The sequence below is a fragment of the Carassius gibelio genome, chromosome A23 (genome assembly GCF_023724105.1).
Source record: "Carassius gibelio isolate Cgi1373 ecotype wild population from Czech Republic chromosome A23, carGib1.2-hapl.c, whole genome shotgun sequence".
NCBI classification, from domain to species: Eukaryota; Metazoa; Chordata; class Actinopteri; order Cypriniformes; family Cyprinidae; genus Carassius; species Carassius gibelio.
Window position 1 is genome coordinate 26,089,513 of NC_068393.1, and position 17,705 is coordinate 26,107,217.

Genomic DNA, 17,705 nt, shown 5'->3' on the forward strand with positions numbered 1-17,705 from the left:
TAAAATCTGTATTTAATCTCAGAATGATTTGTAAAGTCTGATTTTGTGGTGGCTGTATTTCAAATTAAATTACTGTTATCTTAATTCAACCGATGAAGGATTTTGAGAAGTCTGTCAGTAAAGAGTGTTGAATACTCTAAAGTTAACACCACCTGCCTTAAATGTTTAAAAAAGATTAACAGTTGAAAACATTCATAACAGAAATGTAGAAAAGTAATCAAATGTAATGTTACATTAACAAAGTAATTGAAATAGTTACACTACTTACTACATTGTAAATAGGGTAACTTGTAATCTGTAACCTATTACATTTCCAAAGTAACCTTTATAACATGGCATATAATTGTGTATGGTTAAGTATGCAGGTTAATTAATATTAACAATTTAATAAACATATTAAATTATGATTTCATGGATGGTTTTTAAATGGTTTTCCAACATGTTTTTAATTTGTTGTAATCTGTAAATACAGGTATTAAGAACAACCAGCACATGCATAACTTACCCAACATGTTTTTTTTTTATTTACTTCAGTTTACATTTAAAACTTCAAGTTCATTTACTTTAAAATCATAAAAGTTGTTAAAAGATCCCAAATTAACTACCAGCCATCAATTGATGGTGCTGATTAAAAAAGGTAAAGGTAAAGTCTTCAACCTGGTACTTATTAAAATTACAAATAATTGCATGATAAAATATTTCACTGTAGCAATTCAATAAATGATAGTATAAATTAAAAGCATAATTTTAAATATTTAATTCACACCATACTGTATTGCATGAAGGAAGATATACAGTAGAGACTCGTGATAAAACAAAGAAAATAATATACATTATGATGGTTTCTTCTTCATACATCCAGGGCTCAGACTCCTTTCACCTAAACTGTGTGAGATAAACAAAGAAAAACAACTTAACATCTAAATTTAGTATCTCAAAAGGCAATATTTTCACTGGAAATACTGTTAAAGTGGCCCCTAGCGAAGAGTGGCTGTAAATACATACTGCATTCTTGAGGCGACTGCCTGATTTCTGGAAGATTGAGGATCGTTTAGAGCTGGTTTTGGCAGGTTCGGGCGCGGGGGGCTCCGGTCTGGGCGGGTCCAGTCGAAGTGGTTCGAATCTGGGTGGGTCCAGTGTGAACGTGTCCAGATTGGGCAGATCCAAATTGGGCGGGTCAGGAAAAACAGTAGGAAGTGAACTGTCAAAACTATTGACTGTATTCCCTGGAGGCGAGTCCATCGGGATCCCTCCCATCTCATAGTGCTTTTTCCTGAGTTCTCCCAATCGTATACGCTCGTTCACCAACTGCTTCTCCAACTCTAATACTTTCACCTATAAACAAATATGAGTTTACATCGATCCATTTCCAGCTCGAAAAAAGAAAGTGCAAATCGTTTTTACTTGCATGATTTTATGTATTTCAAAGTGAAAAATATGAATTTTGTACTTGATTGAATCCTTTGGGATTTGACTGGATGATGTAAGGGTGGTTTAATACCTAAAACTGTACTATTTTTCATTCTGGCAAATTTACCTGAGAATCCATTTCCTCTGTTTTGAGTTTTATAAGAGACAAGCCAGAAAAATCCATGGAGTCTATGGAAAAAAAACCAAGAGGATACATTAAGAAATTTAGCATCACATCACTCACCAATGGGTGCTCTGCAGTGAATGGGTGCCGTCAAAATAAGAGTCCGAACAGTTACAAACTAAAAACATCACAATAATCTACAAGTAATTCATCATTCCAGTCCATCAATTAATATCTTGTGAAGCGAAAAAAGCTGCATGTTTGTAACAAAGTAATCCATTATTAAGACATTTGAACTTAAAACTGTCACTTCTGGCTAAAATACAAGTCCATAATCCATAACAATGCTTCCTCCAGTGAAGTTAATCCCCTATTGTCCTCTCACATCAAAATCCACCAACATATTTTTTTAGAACTGTTTTGGCTTGTATGTTTCATGGAGTATGTTTCATGTTTATTGCATGTGTCCATGAAACTCACCCTTGTTCTCAATCTGCATTTGTCCTGATTTAGTAGACGACACCACGACAGCGGCCATGTCATTCACGTGACGGGATGCTTGCTGTAATGTTTGGAGCCTCTTGTTGCCGCGATCTGCCTTTACCTGTTAAATGAAGGATTAATGTGTCAGAATCATCAGATTTGATTGGATTAAATGCACTTATATTGGTCTCATAAATTTTACCTTTGAAGCAGCGACAAGTTGTGCCGTACTGGCGGCGATCTCATGAGAGCAGACAATCAGCTCTTCATATTTGCCTTTGTCAGTCACGACTTTATCAGCTGATTCACTTTGTGAGATAATAAATCAATAGTATATTATAAATAATAATAAATCCAAGTTAAAGCTTTAAATATTCGACACACTCACAGCATCTGCGTTGCTCCCCATCCTACAGCCTTTGACGCTGAAATGAGTCCCTCCGTCCAACGTGAATTTTTAGCATAGAAGTCTTTGACAGAACCAGCACCCTAAAATGCAATAAGGTGTGTGAGTATGCATGATTTATAAAAATGATCGAAAATTGTCCATATAGCTGAATCGTACCCGGCCACTGTCCACAATGTCTCTCTGCAGGTCAGTAGCAGCCGTCACCAGCATGTGTATAGCCTATGGACAAAAGTGATGAAAAATTACTCGAAAAATCTTGATATACATTACCAATTTAAAAAGTTGAGGGCCACAGTTTTTTTTTTTATTTGATTAAAATACAGTAAAAACTGAGATATTCAAATATTATATAATGGTATATCAAATACCATTTAAAATAACTCTTTTCTATGTGAATATATGTTAAAATGTAATTTATTCCTTTGATCAAAGCTGAATTTTCAGCATCATTCCTCCAGTCTTCAGTGTCACGTGATCCTTCAGAAATCATTCTAATATACTGATTTGCTGCACTAGAAATATTTATAATTATTATAAATGTTGAGCTGTGGAAACCATTATATTCAGGATTCAGAATTAAAAGAAAATTAAAAGAACAGCATTTGTATTTTAAATCTTTTGTATAGTTAAACGCGTTTTTACTGTCAATTGAACAACACATTCATGTCTTTGAATCTAAACGTACCTTCATTAGATCTGAACACGAGCCAATGATGCTGTAATAGAACAAAACAAACATTTAATTACATAACCCATAAACTACAAACTGTATAAAACTATATCCCAACCCAAACTAACTTTTGGTTAACTTCCAGCTTCACTCCAGATGACTCTCTTCTTGCCTGGCTCAATATTTCCTGTATTACATAAGGAAAGACTCATGAAGTCATTGCAAATCCCGAGTTCAATCCAGCATCATTAACACAGTCTAACTTACATCCATTCTCAACACAGCATCTTCAATGGCAGTGGAAGTCGCAGCCATTTCCTTATCCACCATCTCTGCCAGCTCTTCCTTCCGCACATCTGCTCCCCTGGGCCGCAGTTCCTGCAGGAGACCAGGAGAGAAGTCACTTATTATGTCACGCAAACACAGATCAGGTTTAAAGATGCAATCTCTGGTCCAACGCACCTGTCCTTGGTTGAGGATACGCTGGACCACATAGCGGACAGCAGTAGGGTCAGCTCCCGGGAGCGTAGCCTTCAGCTTCAGCTCTTTCAGATACTGGAGGCAGTGAGTGGCACAATCCCGGCAGTTATCAGTCAAACCTACAGAGACATGAACATAAAATCATCAGACTGCTGGGGGAAAAAAACAGCAAAAAAACCAGCTTTTACCCGTTTACGGTGGTTGAGATGGTTTTACCAGCTCTAACTAGCTTGATCAAAGTGCTCTATAAGGTTGCATCCACATCTACAGTTGATTAGCCATCTAAGGACTATAGATGAGAAGTCTGAACCTGCTAAATGCCATGCAAACCATCTGGTTTTAGCTGTATTTTTTAATGCAAATCATCAGTACAAAGTACTTTAAAGACTGTGTTAATTTTTTAATGCAGTCATCTGTATATATTTTCTAATGCAAAACTTAAACAGCTTCAAAGATTGTAGTAATATGCATCTTATTTTTTAAGAAATTATAAATTATATTTAGAACAGCTTGGACCATCTAAGGACCATAAACCAGCAGCTTGAAGAAGCTATAACCGTGTTAAACCATCTGGAGTTAGATGGATTTTCTTATGCAAATTATCAGTACAAATTTTGTAACACAAAATGTTTGAGATAGAAAATTGGAATAACTTTAAAGACTGTGGTAATTTGCAACTTTTTAAAAAAGAAATTCTAAATTTTATCTAGAGCAGTTTGGACCATCCAGGAACCATAACAGCTTGGATCAGCTATAAACTACACAATTTCATCTGGATTTTCTAATGCAAATCATTAGTAAATGTATTAATGTATGTACCAAAACTATGAATAACATTAAATACTGTTCATTTGCAACTTTTCTTTTCAAGAAATTATAAATTATTCTTGTCTAGACTAGTTTGGACCATCTAAACACCAAAAATATTTTGAATGTCAGTAGCACTATATGCATTTGAAATGTGCAGGTGTGCATTTTTAATATTAAAGAATAATTAGGACTCTCACGGTCTGCTTGGTCCGTAGGCGCTGAGTGTGCAGTTCCTGCTCCATTCACAATAGTGTCAGCAATGAGATGAGAGAACTGGGTCACCGACCTCAACAAACCACTGGCGTCTAGAAGAGGAAGAAGAAGAGATTACATCACACTAACACCTGAACCTGTAGCTTACTGATTAGAATGACATCTTACCATCCATGTTCCTCAAATAGACTGCATGACTCTGCTGCATCTTATCAAGGGACGCCAACGTCAACTCAGCACGATTGATCAAATACTCTGCAAGCAGAGATTAGATATATGTTGAGTAAAAGAACTGATGAAGATATTCAGGTATGAGGAGGAGGAGGGTGAGGAAGGACAGACCTGGGGTGCTGATGCAGCGCACGTGTAGTGGGTCGTCCACTTTGGCCACAGCGTCCAGCACGATGCCCTCGGCCTCCACCACAGCGCACTGCAACAGACTGAACTGCTCATCCTGCAGCTTCTGCTGGAACAGTCCTGAATCCAGACTAAACTGTACAGAAAAAAAAATAACTCATTAAGACCCTCAATAGACACTACAGTAGCTAAACCTGGGCTACATCCCAGTGTGCATACTGTTCATCCTATACAAGATTAAACTGTCCCAAATCATAGTCTGACTTTGAAAATGTATCATATAGTTCACCATTATATCAGTTATCAGTCAGCCCACTCTCTAATTATTGACATAGGTTATATTTATGTATTATATTACACACAAAATACATTTTGTTTAATAATTTTATCTATCAGTCAGCTCACTTTCTAAAAACTGACATAACTAATATTTATAAAAGATTACATTAGATTAGATAAAAATAAATAATAAATAATATTATATACTAAAATCAAATTATATTTGCTATTATACAGTATCATAGATCATTATATTAGCTATCAATCAGCCCATTCGCTAAAGGCTGACATAACTAATATTACATTATGTAAACATTAGCTATTATTGAACTGATTCAAACAGTATATTTCAGTATTGTATTAGCTATCAGTCAGTCCACTCTCTAAATATTGACAGAACTATTTATATACGGTAACTAATATTACATTAACAAAAATACTAGATTAATATTTGCAATTATTGTTTAAGTATTATCATACTTCAGTATTGTGTCAGCTATCAGCATCCCAAATCATAGTATTTTATTGAAGGATTTTCAAACTATGTATGCATGAATGTTTTTTTTTTCCTTTGGAGAAATCTTGCCCACAATCCCTAGTTTTTCTGACCTTGGCCTGCATTTGGCTCTGCAGCGCTGTCATCTCTCTCTGACTCCTGTCTCTCTCCTGCAGCAGCGTGGCCTGGTGGAGCTGGGCGGCCTGACGCAGGTTAGTGATCTCAGCCTCCTGTTCTTTCACTGAACGTAGAAGAACCTCCTTCTGTGCCTGCAGACCCACTAACACACTGCTCAGCTGGTCTCCTGTCTGAAACACATACAAACACAAAGAATTTACCATTTTGAAGGTGTAGTGCTGATTCAGACACCATAGGTGAATTGACAAACATAAGCAGGTCTTGACAAAGAGATCCTTTGTTTCACATGCTTTGTGCTTAGTATATAATAGTGTTATGTGTCAATATTTAACCAAAGTCATGTGATCATGTGACCATGTGACCACTGGAGACTGTAGTAATGATGCTGGAAACTCAGCAAATGATGCTTTTGACAGATATTATATTATATTTAGTGCTGTCATGCGATTAATTACATCCAAACTAAAAGTTTTTGTTTACATAATATGTATATGTACTGTGTATATTATATATTTTATTACAGTTTATAAAAAACAAAAAAATAAATCAAAAAAATTATATATATTATATAATTATATACAAACCCATGCATGTAAATATGTTTATATATTAAATTTAAGTATATATATATAATATATATATATATATACTTAAATTTAATATATAAACATAACATATTTACATGCATGGGTTTGTATTTATATATACATAATAAATACACACAGTACACACACATATTATGGAAACAAAAACTTTTATTTTGGATGTGATTAATCACACTAGTTATATTATATATTTCGGTACTGTATAAGCAATCAGTCAGCTCGCTCTATAAATATTGTATAAGCATTTGATTTTGTAAAAATCATATTGGTCACCCACTAATATGTTCAATAAATGTATGCATGCTTGTGTAAAAAAAAAAAATCATATTATGCATCAGTTGCACAAATGGAAACAGCTTGCATATGTTTGAAACAGAGGGTCTGCTGAGGAGGAAATACTCACAGATTCTTTACTGTTCAGAGCACTTTGAGCACGCAGCAGCTCCACTCGCTTCTCCTCCAGCTCACGTCTCATCTTCTCCATCTCCAGCTGCAGCTCCTGCTCCCGACACAACTGACCACAAATAAACAGCAAACACACTCATTCAGACCTCACGCTGGATTGTTTAAAACCAGGACAGCAAAAGCTGCATGTAAGTTCATATTAACTGGCATTGGGAAGGATTAGGACGTTGCACTGACTTTTTCCTGCAGCTGGTTCTGCAGCGCTGTCATCTCTCTCTGATGTCGGTCTCTCTCCTGCTGTAGCATGGTCTGGTGGAGTTGGGCGGCCTGACGCAGACTAGCAATCTCAGCTTCCTGATCTCTCACTGTACGAAGTAGTGTTTCTTTTTCTGCCTGAAGACCCACCAACACACTGCTCAACTCGTCTCCGGCCTAAACACACACACACACACACACACACACATGTCAGAGACACATTACAGTATTTACCAGTTTTAATGCATTCAGAATCTGGAGTCTTTTATGCACATTGATAGAGATCCATACCTTCTCCTTGCTCTGCAAACTATTATGGACTCGGAACATTTCAGCCCTCTCGTTTGCTAGCTCTTGCTTCAAACGTTCAATTTCTGCTCTCTGTGCCTCCAGCTGAAAATTAGAGTTCAGTTCAGTTAATGACAGGTGGATATTTCTGCCAGTCCAATATATTAGCAGATATTTTTGAGATGATCTGCACTAGTTTCAATTAAATCATCAAACCTGATTGTCAATGGATAATGTACAATTTCTGTTTTTTAATAATTAGGAGAAAATTCACTATCATTCAAGAGATTTTTCCTTTTATTGAGAAAGGATTAATTAAATTGGTCAAAAGTGACAGTAAAGACATTTATAATGTTACAGAAGATTCATCATTCAAATAAATGCTGTTCTTTTGAACATTTCATTCATTAAATAATCATAAAAATGTGTAAATTTCCATAGAAATATGAAGCAGCACAACTGCTTTTAACATTGATAATAATAAAAAATGTTTCTTGAGCAGCGAATCAGTATATTAAAATTATTTCTGAAGGATTATATGACACTGAAGACTGGAGTGATGATGCTGAAAATACAGCTGTGCATCACAGGAAAAAAATACATTTTAAAATGGAATAATATTTGAAATAATATTTTAAAAATACTACTGATTTGTTCATTAATTAAATGCATGAAATTTCAATACATTTTAATTCTACAATAATGCCATTATTAAAACTATAATATTGGAATATTTGCATCAGGTGTTGAAAATCTCCTACTGGTCATCATCTAACCTATATCACTCCAGGTTAGTATAAGTGGTAAAGAAACTTTTAAATCTGAAGAATGACTGGAACCATGAACAGAAATGAGTGGAGTGTGACCTTTGAGCTGTTGTCCTGTCTCAGATGCTCCAGCTCTACGGCCGTCTGCTGTTTGTATGTGAGCAGCTCCTCCTGCGCCTGCTGAGTGCTGCTGAGCTGCTTCACCATCTCTGCATTCTGACACAGAAAATCAAGACCATTAACAATCATAATAACCATATAGCAAAGACACTTCACCATCTTAAGTTTATCCATGACAAATAAAGATACTTTTTTCTCCAGGACGCCTTGTGGCAACATATTTAGGGAATATTCCTCACATAAGGCCGTAACAGAAATTGTACTGGAGGATCACATATCGTGTAACTGATCTGTGAGTGGCGAAGTTACTAGCCCTGTTTTTATCAATGATGTGTGAGGAAAGTAGCACAAAATTGTCTTTACCTTCCGCATGAGATCAGCATGTCTGCTGACCAGCTCGGCGTGTTTCTCTTTGAGTCGACTGAAATGTACCTGAGCAGTCTGAGCTCTGCCTAGAAAACACGAGAACAAGAGATTTTCATTCATACTACCATTCAAAAGAAGGCTATTATGCTCACCAAGGCATTTTTATAATTCATTTTTATAATTCATGACTGAAAACATTTTATAACATGACTTTGATGTACCATTTTCATGGTAATGCAATGTTTAATTTTAAAAGAGGTTTCAAAGGATGCATTTTGAGATTTTAAGTTTTCAAGTGATAGTATCATTTCTGATGATTTCTAAAGTGTGATCGAGAAAAAGGCAACAAAGAAGACTTTGTTATGATGTAGGTTTTTGAGGTACACTCTTGCCATAAATTTATTATTACTTTTCCTACATACCTTTTAACAAAAAAGATTGGTAAAATATCTATTTAGGAGTCTTAGACCTTTCCAACAATATATAGTTTGTCATGATTAGATTGGGATTTAATAGTGATATAGTGAAGTAAACGTAGGCGTCCCGTATACAGGACGGGGTGACAGTTTACAGGTTAAGAGACAATTCCTATGATTATCAGAGTTGAAAACAGTTCCGCTGCTGCATATTTTGTGATTTTGTTTTGAAACCATTATATATTTTTGTGCAGGATTCTTAAAAAGCACAGCATTTGTTTAAAATAAAAATATTTTGTGCATCAGGATCCTTGCTGAATAAAATATGTATTTCTTCCAAACATACAAACAGTAGCATATATATATGGTGTGTCTGAGTGTGGGGTCAGAGGTCACTCACTGCCCGCGTCCTCCACCGTGGCCTGTATGCTGGCAGCGACTGCGGTCTGGGTTCTGAGGTTCTCCACCTCCATACGCAGACGCTCGTTCTCCACCAGCGCCATCTGCTTGTGCGTCCGCTGGTCCTCAAGCTCGGATTCCAGTTTATTGACCTGAGATTTGAGCTGGACCACAGCGCGCTGGGCCTGCAGACACACGGAGGATGGGAATCAATCTCCGAAGAAAACACTTCTCAAGACAGATGTGAAAAAATCCAATGTCTAACCTCCACTTTTATGAGCTCCAGCTCTGGTTTCACCACCTCTAGTTCTTTCCTCAGAGTATCAGCCTCGGTCTCTCTGTGTGAGAGTTAATATTACAGAAGAAATGAAAAGACATTTCAAACATTTGGACACCAATTTGTTCTTTAATTATAACACTACTATCCACAATTTAGAATAATAGTAAAGTCATCAAAACTATGAGATAACACAACTTCTCTTTGTGTACAAAAATATTTTAAACATCAGATTAAAAGGTTTTAACGATCATAAGAAAGAAACATAAGTTCAGTGAAAGGTGAAATCAAACATTTGATTGACTTCTAGTTTTTTATTTTTCTCCTAAAACTCCCTTTTACACAAATAAATCATGTCTACATCAGGGTTATTATTACCATTAACTAAAACAAATGTATTTTTTAAACATTTTAAAGCAAATAAAAAGTTTTAATAAAATAAAATAAATAAATAAAATAATTTTATTTCAGCTAACTGTCAAGACATACTTGCTCATTTTTGTTTAATTTAAGTTTAATTACTAAAATAACTCAAACTTAATACGCTAAATAAAATAATACATACAAATTAATAGAAACTATATAGACATTTAAAAAAAATTATAGTAATAAAATAATAAAATTACTAGCGGTTTTCAATTAAAGTGAAAGCAGAAGATATATGAATAAATATGCATTCATACCAAGAAACTATAATATTTATCTATATCAGCTGAGAAGTTGTTAATGAGAATTTTGAGTTAATATTTATATCTCGGACAAATCTGAGCATGGTTTGAGATATTGTTGAAATCTTCTGAAACTCTAGGAGTCTGCATTTGTTCCCCATTTAGTCGCACTGCTGCCAAAAAGAACTGATCTAATTTGTGAGTATAGTTTGATAAAGTGGTATGTTACCTTTGCTCTTGTATGTCAATTGGAGGGTCAAACTGGTTGTATCCATAATACTGTTGAACATAATAATTAGAATTGTCATAAATGTGGAAAAGCACTTAGTAAGACTTTCTCTGAGCCAATCTACAAGGCTTGACCGATCCTGGTTGTTTTTACCATCTGATAGTTTCCTTCACCGAAATCCAGCTGCGTGTCCGTATCATCGAAGTCAGGGAATGTCTCATTCTGAACGACCACAGGCTTCACGTGATCAGCGAGTGAAGCCGCACGCAGGAAATTTGGAGGTTCCTACAACATTCATATGCATATATTCATCTGTTCAGCATTTTACACCATCCGTCAATATAGTTTCTTTCATAGCATTTTGTAAAACATTTTTAGTAAACATGACTTGAAACTGAATGATTGATGAATGTAAAGATCTTACATCGGGAAGATCAGGAATCTGAATGATAGATTTGAAAAACTCCATCCCTCTCGCTCTCTCGAAAAACTGCGTCAAACTGTGGAGGACAAAGGCAGACCAAAAACTACTCAAAGCAGCACTCCACTTTTACATTTTGTGAATTTAATTGAATAAAAGCATCTGCCAAATTAGTATATGTAAATGCACTCTAAATAAGTACTATTCCAATTCATCAAAGAATCCTAAAAAAAAAAAATGTATCACAGTTTTCATGAAAATATGAAGCATCATAACTCTTTTCAACATTGATAATAAGAAATGTTTCTTGAGCAGCAAATCACCATATTAGAATGATTTCTGAAGGAAGGAATGAAGATGCTAAAAATTCAGCTTTGCATCACAGAAATAAATTAGAATAAAGTTAATTGCAATAATATTTATATTTTTACTGTAATTTTAATCAAATAAAATGCAGACTTAGGGAGCCTTGGGGAGATTGCTTTCAAAAACAAACAAAAAATCTTACCGACCACAAATGATTATGAATTATAGTGTACATTAAATCAGTAATGCCTGATATTATCATTTATTTGTTTTTTTATAAATCATTGTCATTATGAATAGGTTTTTTGTATTTTTTTACTAGAAACATTTAAAGTTAAAAAATCTGACCATCTTTTCTTTTGTACATTATAATGTTCTGATACCTGAATTGACTTGTTCATTTCTAGATTGCCATGAAAAATGTTTATTTCAGTAAATTTATATTAGTCAGTGGCAATTGTTATACTAAATAAAACACTTTTGAATCAATCAACGTTCTCGATTTATTCCTCTTCCACACACTTCGTCCCACTGCCAAGAACTTCATAATAAGAGTCCCCTTTTGCTTTAGATAAATGGGCATGTGAAATACTAAACAATATTCATCATAGAGGTATAATGTGCATTAACACATTTTAAAATGTCTTAAACTTAACAGCAATAACAAAAAAAAATTCTGCTTTTGCTATTGGACAAAATTTCTACATCGGTGCATTATAACGTAATACTGCAGTCCACCGTTACCTGTTGAACTGCTCGCGGAAACGTTCCCTGTGTCCTAACAGAGCGTCCACCGGTATTCCTGTGACACAGATGCACAGCGCTGGTAAACTCAATGAAAATAATGCATATAAATGAAGAGAGCAGCATGTAAACAACAAGACTCACTGCTGTGTAGCTTGAACAAGAGCTTGACCAGGAAATGGTAGAGCGGACCGCAGTCCTGGATGACGAGAACCAGCGGTGCCAGACGGCACTGACCCACAGGAGTGGTAGAGCTGGTGGAGCTCGACTCCATCTGCCGGAAAACTGCATTTAAAAAGAAAAAAAGATTTATTATACACACACTGCCGTCTCTTCTGCTCACCAAGGCTGTATTTATTTGATGCAGTAAAAACTGACAATTTTATTACAATTTAAAATAACTGTTTTCTATATGAATATATTTTAAAATGTAATTCATTCCTGTATGAATATATTCATATATCTGAATTTTCAGCATCATTACTCCAGTCTTCAGTGTCACATTATTCTTTTGATTTATTTATATTTTGTGCAATCTGTGATACATTTTTTTAGAACTCTATGAAGTGCAGACAGAAAAACAACACTTGAAATGGAACTCTTTTGTAACTTTATAAATGTCTCAACTGTCACTTTTGATCAATTTTTGGGTTAAACATTATGTTTACCTGTTTCTTGCAGCTTTAGAGCTGCTTCCATGTACTCCAGAACCTCGCCTGTCATGTCAAACCTGGAAATACAATAATCACGTGTAATTAATTTACATCAACAGATTATTCAAGCTCACTGAAATCATTAGCAATGTACTTACACTTTGTTGATATCAATGGCGATGGCTTTATCAAGAACCTGCTCAGGAGCGTCAAGGTTTGGTGGGATCTCCAGATGCTGTGGTGGGAACCAGATTAGATAGATAGATGGATAGATGGATAGATAGATAGATAGATAGATAGATAGATAGATAGATAGATAGATAGTAGGGGTGTAACGGTTCACAAAATTCACGGTTCGGTTCGATACGATACACTGATGTCACGGTTCAGTTCGGTTCGGTTCGATACGTTTTAGATACAGCAAAATGTAAAAACATCTCAACTTTTCAGAATGCCGCAAGCGCACCGCGGGTCATGTGACAAGAACCAACCAATCAGCTTCATCCTTTCCCGTAACAACGTTGAGAGCTCAGCCAAGATGAAGGAACAGCTGATCATAGTTGTATATGGATTGCAATTTTGAAATAAATTCAGTAGCAGAGCTACTGCAAGCGATTTTTAGAGCTGCAAATCCATTTATCCTTCGCTGAAATTTCCGCGTCTCATGGAGAGAGCACGTCATTGTTGCTTAGCAAAGACAGACGCCTCATGAGCGCTTCTGCCCGAGCGCTTTGGAAAGGAGGAGAAAGACGCGCTTAGTGTTTTCCATGCGTTTTTAGGCACGATATGTGAACGGCCCCTAAGGCGCTCGCTCACTCAGCACGCGCTGAAGGCTCGTTGCAAAATGTCTAATGCATTTAACAGACCAGAAATATAAGATCCTAAAATAACCAACAGGTCTGGTGTTTGGGTTGGATTCCCTGTAAGCTATAGTGTCTAAATGCTGCAGGGATAGTTTGCTGCGTGCATGTTTCTCCTTTTTTTCTTCTTTTCCCAGATAGTACTGACGCATATATCCCAGATATTCCCGCTGTTTTTTTTTTTTTTTTTTGTAATCCCGCTGGTGTACCCTGTCATGTTGCAGATGCGACATACCGTTGTTTATTTATCCACCACTCTCTTGCCATCACCATTATAGCTTAAAGGGAATCCAAAGTGCACCCAAACACCAGACCTGTTGGTTATTGGAGGATCTTCTCATTTCTAGTCTGTTAAACGCATTGGCTATTTTGCAACGAGCCTTCAGCGCGTACTGAGTGAGCGAGCGCCTGCTGAGTAGCCTAACATAAACATATAAGATGGTGTTTTTTTCTTCTTCGGGAGTGTCAGGGGCGTTGCCTGTTACGTTGTTTGGGTTATTGGGCTACCTTGTTGAACGCATATCATTATATTTCTTTCTCTCTCTTTTTTTTTTTTTTTTCAAATATAATTAATTACTCTAACGAACCGTTCGGTATACATAATGCGTACCGCGTACCGAAACCGAAAGCGTCGTACCGAACGGTTCAATACGAATACGCGTATCGTTACACCCCTAATAGATAGATATTTTTAACTCATATGTCAATGAAGGAAACATTAAACTTACCTTTAAATGGAAATCGATTTTAATACACAGCAGCTTGGCATACAGAGCAACAATATGTCCATATCTATCATGTAGATTCCCCTGAAACACATACAAAATTTAAGTTGAAAGTTTTTACACGAAGGATGACGTAAATGACTTGCTCAACAGAAAAACATCCAGATCATTTCGAACTCACCCATAATGTTCCCATCTGTCTAATGCTTGCGGTGTGACCTCTGCTGTCTCGTAAAGTCTACAAGAAAGACATACATTTATATTTGTAGGGTAATTTTAGACAAATAAAGTCAAATGAAGTCATGATGATACTGCTAGTTGAGACTGACGTTAGGATGGCCGTCTCGAAGCAGTTTGTGCACCACGTGGCAGAACTTCCAGCTGAGGATTGCGTTACTGGACAGCGGCAGACTCACGGCGTGAGACCAGAACGTGACAGCACCGCCTTCCTTATGTGTGCCTAAAATGATATCTGTGCAAAAGTTAAGGACAAAGTCCAGATGATATTTAGCAAAGATGATTCAAAGCATTTGCTTAATAGCAGATTTCAAATGTCTGAGTTTGTATTGTATCTTAAAATGCAACTAGATTATCACCCAGCTCTTTATATAAAGTTGGAAATATTTAACTAAATCCAACTTTATCCATAACCATAGAGTACACTCACATAGAGCTATACAGACAATATAGCAAATCTCAATTGCTTGCGTGTTTACACTGTAGTAAAAAGTAAACTATATTATCACCAGGTGTGATTCTGCTAAATGCAACTACTTGTAGATATGTAGATAGCATGAAGATACTAAGATATTATAAACATTTACATTATTTTTTTTTCCTGAAGCTGTTTTGAAACGTGTTACACAACTAAATTTGACTGATAAAGTACATGCTGTGACTTTCAAACCTGGACATCTGTGCGCAAGCTCACTACAACATACAATGAACATGATTGTACACACAAGAAATGCTGTATTAAATCAATATTAAAGGATACTGCGTCCATATTTCTCTTTGATAGGGGCCTCCACATTGGTGATGGATTTGGTGATGCTTTGAAGCTGTAAAGCAGATGAGATTTTACATAACATCATTAATTAAACACAATACATGATGCACACCTGTAATGTTAATACATATGACTTTTTAAAATATTAAATAATACACATCACAATGAAGCACACATTAATAACTAATAAATAATTGCAGCCAGGAGGAACATCTGAGTCAGATCTTACATACATGTATTTACAGAGCAGTTCAGTTTCTGGTAATAAAATAATACAATACCATATCCATACCATGGTATTTACATGGTACTTTAATAATATCATGATGTACATCCATATTACTATGGTAAAATATATTGGATGGCAATTGTACACTTCCAAAAGTAACATGTATAGCACAAAAAACAAGGAATGTATATTAAAACAATGTTTTTAAAACATAATGGCGATTGTTTTAGGCCACACGTAATTAAAATGAATTTCGCGGGGATTCCAAGCGATAAAATGTGACGATTTAAAAATATATTTAAAAAAATATTTTAAATAGTTTCAAAGATAAGTCTATTTATCAGGCGTTTCTCTCACTTAAATGAAAAGGAAAAACACCAAAGATTTTAGATTTTTCAACCAAGTAGGTAACGTAAATATATAAATCAAATACTCGTTGAATGAAGTAAATATGAGCGAGGGCGTCTTTCTCACCTGAAGTTTGACGAATTGCTCCTTTTCTGCAGCTAAAGCTTTTTCAGATTTATCCGTTTTCTCGTTTTTCTTCGATTCGGTTTTCTTCGAGGCCATGTTCAACTCCTTCCTCAGATGAATCCAGATGTACAAATGATCGAGTGAGTCCCGACACACACACACACACACACACACACACACACACACACTACCTGTCACGTCAACGAGTCACACACAGTTGAGTTTCCTCACGCGCGCTCTATCTACAGCGTTTCCTCAATCTGAACTTGTATTTCAGTCCAAAAAAAAAAGTCAAATATTCCAACTACTTAAACCGTGAATAAACACTTATTTTAGTGTTTATTTGTTTATTATAAATAAACACTAAAATGTCACTCTTAAAAGAATAAAGTTAATGACAGCATGTAAAGACCTTTATTGTTCTTTCAAATGTCCTGAGATTAGGCAAATTTCGGTGGCTCCTTGTCCTTACTGTGAGAACAAGACTGCATTTCAGGTGTGAAACAATGATCGGGACAAGAGCCACATCACAGTTCATTATCTCTGAAACCAAACCTGTTTGATGACAGTGAAACTGGAATGACACAAAAAACAACCAGCACCACTGTGTCATCTTGTACGACAGGTTTAACACTTGAAGAAAGTAGTTTATAAATAACGACAGTCTTTACATTGTTCAGAGGTAGTGCTTCTGTAGCATTAATCATTAATGCTTATTTTAATACACATATCATAAAAATAGACTTTGATAAAAATGTAAATCTGTAAAAACTACTTGTTAGCTTCACAAAACTCCTCTTTGGTTGCAAAGAACTGATTTATTTTCAGAAGCTGTGGAGAAGATGGAAGTAAGCGGGGATTCGCTGCTTCTCGTGGCTTTATGGACCACATTACTTGTTTCCTTGATGCAAACGTGGACTGCTTTCGATCTGGGAGTCTCTTTCCTTCAGGACAATAAGGAGAAAATGCCATTTAGCTGCAGTTTCATCTTGAAGCATACTATGCATTAAAGTGTTATGTAAATGAGTTTTGTGATGTAATGGGTACCCCGTGTGTTTGTCTGCTCTCCTGGCTAAGGGTGGAGGATTGGGAGTGGCTGCCGTTGCCATGATTACTTTGGAGGTGACAAATGACATCATGGTTCATTGGGCTCTGAGGTTTCGCTGGGCTCACAGATTTCTTGGTAGAACTCTCCAAACTTGCCACCATTTCCTGAGACTCGGCCAGCAGACGCTGTAACCGTGATGTGGACGAGATGTAGCCCTCCTGCATGGCATGAAAAGACACGAGATGCTAATAATATTGTATTGTACAAAATAAGTATTATTATAAAAAAATATATAATAATCTATTACTCTTGCAACAATAATACAATTTTGTGCCATGCAAAATGAGTATTTATTAATTAAATATTTTACTATTGCAATAATGCTACTGTACTGTAAAAAAGGAACATTTAATAATAATAATATGTTTTTATTATTATTTTACAGGAAAAAAGTAATGCAAATTACAAAATTCACATGGGTTATACTTTTCAAGAAGGAAATATTTTCTATATAAATACAGATGGAGTTGTATTTTTGCATTGTATTGTTGAGCTACCTCATTGCCATGGCG

General features: G+C 35.7%; 1 protein-coding gene across 1 annotated transcript; it reads right to left on the bottom strand.

Annotated features, from left to right (window-relative positions):
* Positions 1–356: 356 nt before the first annotated feature.
* LOC127944659 (huntingtin-interacting protein 1-related protein) lies at positions 357–17,369 on the bottom strand. Its single transcript, XM_052540763.1, has 35 exons — positions 17,133–17,369; positions 16,086–17,029; positions 15,371–15,434; positions 14,703–14,845; positions 14,555–14,611; positions 14,377–14,457; positions 12,947–13,023; positions 12,804–12,865; positions 12,280–12,420; positions 12,136–12,193; positions 11,089–11,164; positions 10,818–10,949; positions 10,665–10,714; positions 9,756–9,828; positions 9,492–9,675; positions 8,673–8,761; positions 8,289–8,405; positions 7,426–7,527; positions 7,117–7,311; positions 6,878–6,988; positions 5,845–6,039; positions 4,942–5,092; positions 4,768–4,854; positions 4,584–4,691; positions 3,559–3,695; positions 3,364–3,474; positions 3,225–3,283; positions 3,112–3,142; positions 2,583–2,645; positions 2,406–2,506; positions 2,220–2,325; positions 2,015–2,138; positions 1,538–1,599; positions 1,006–1,335; positions 357–885 (listed from the first exon to the last, which is right to left on the bottom strand). The coding sequence occupies exons 2-35, from the start codon at positions 16,179–16,181 to the stop codon at positions 877–879; spliced, it is 3,582 nt and encodes a 1,193-aa protein (XP_052396723.1). The 5' UTR covers positions 16,182–17,029; positions 17,133–17,369; the 3' UTR covers positions 357–876.
* Positions 17,370–17,705: the final 336 nt, after the last annotated feature.

Bases quoted from the DNA above. Each gene is read 5' to 3' on its own strand.
- LOC127944659 (XM_052540763.1), bottom strand. From the start codon at position 16,181: ATGGCCTCGAAGAAAACCGAATCGAAGAAAAACGAGAAAACGGATAAA. The intron at 14,458-14,554 runs GTGAGTTCGAAA...TATGTGTTTCAG, and splicing joins GACAGATGGGAACATTATGG to GGGAATCTACATGATAGATA. The intron at 2,326-2,405 runs GTGAGTGTGTCG...TATCTCACAAAG, and splicing joins TGGGGAGCAACGCAGATGCT to TGAATCAGCTGATAAAGTCG.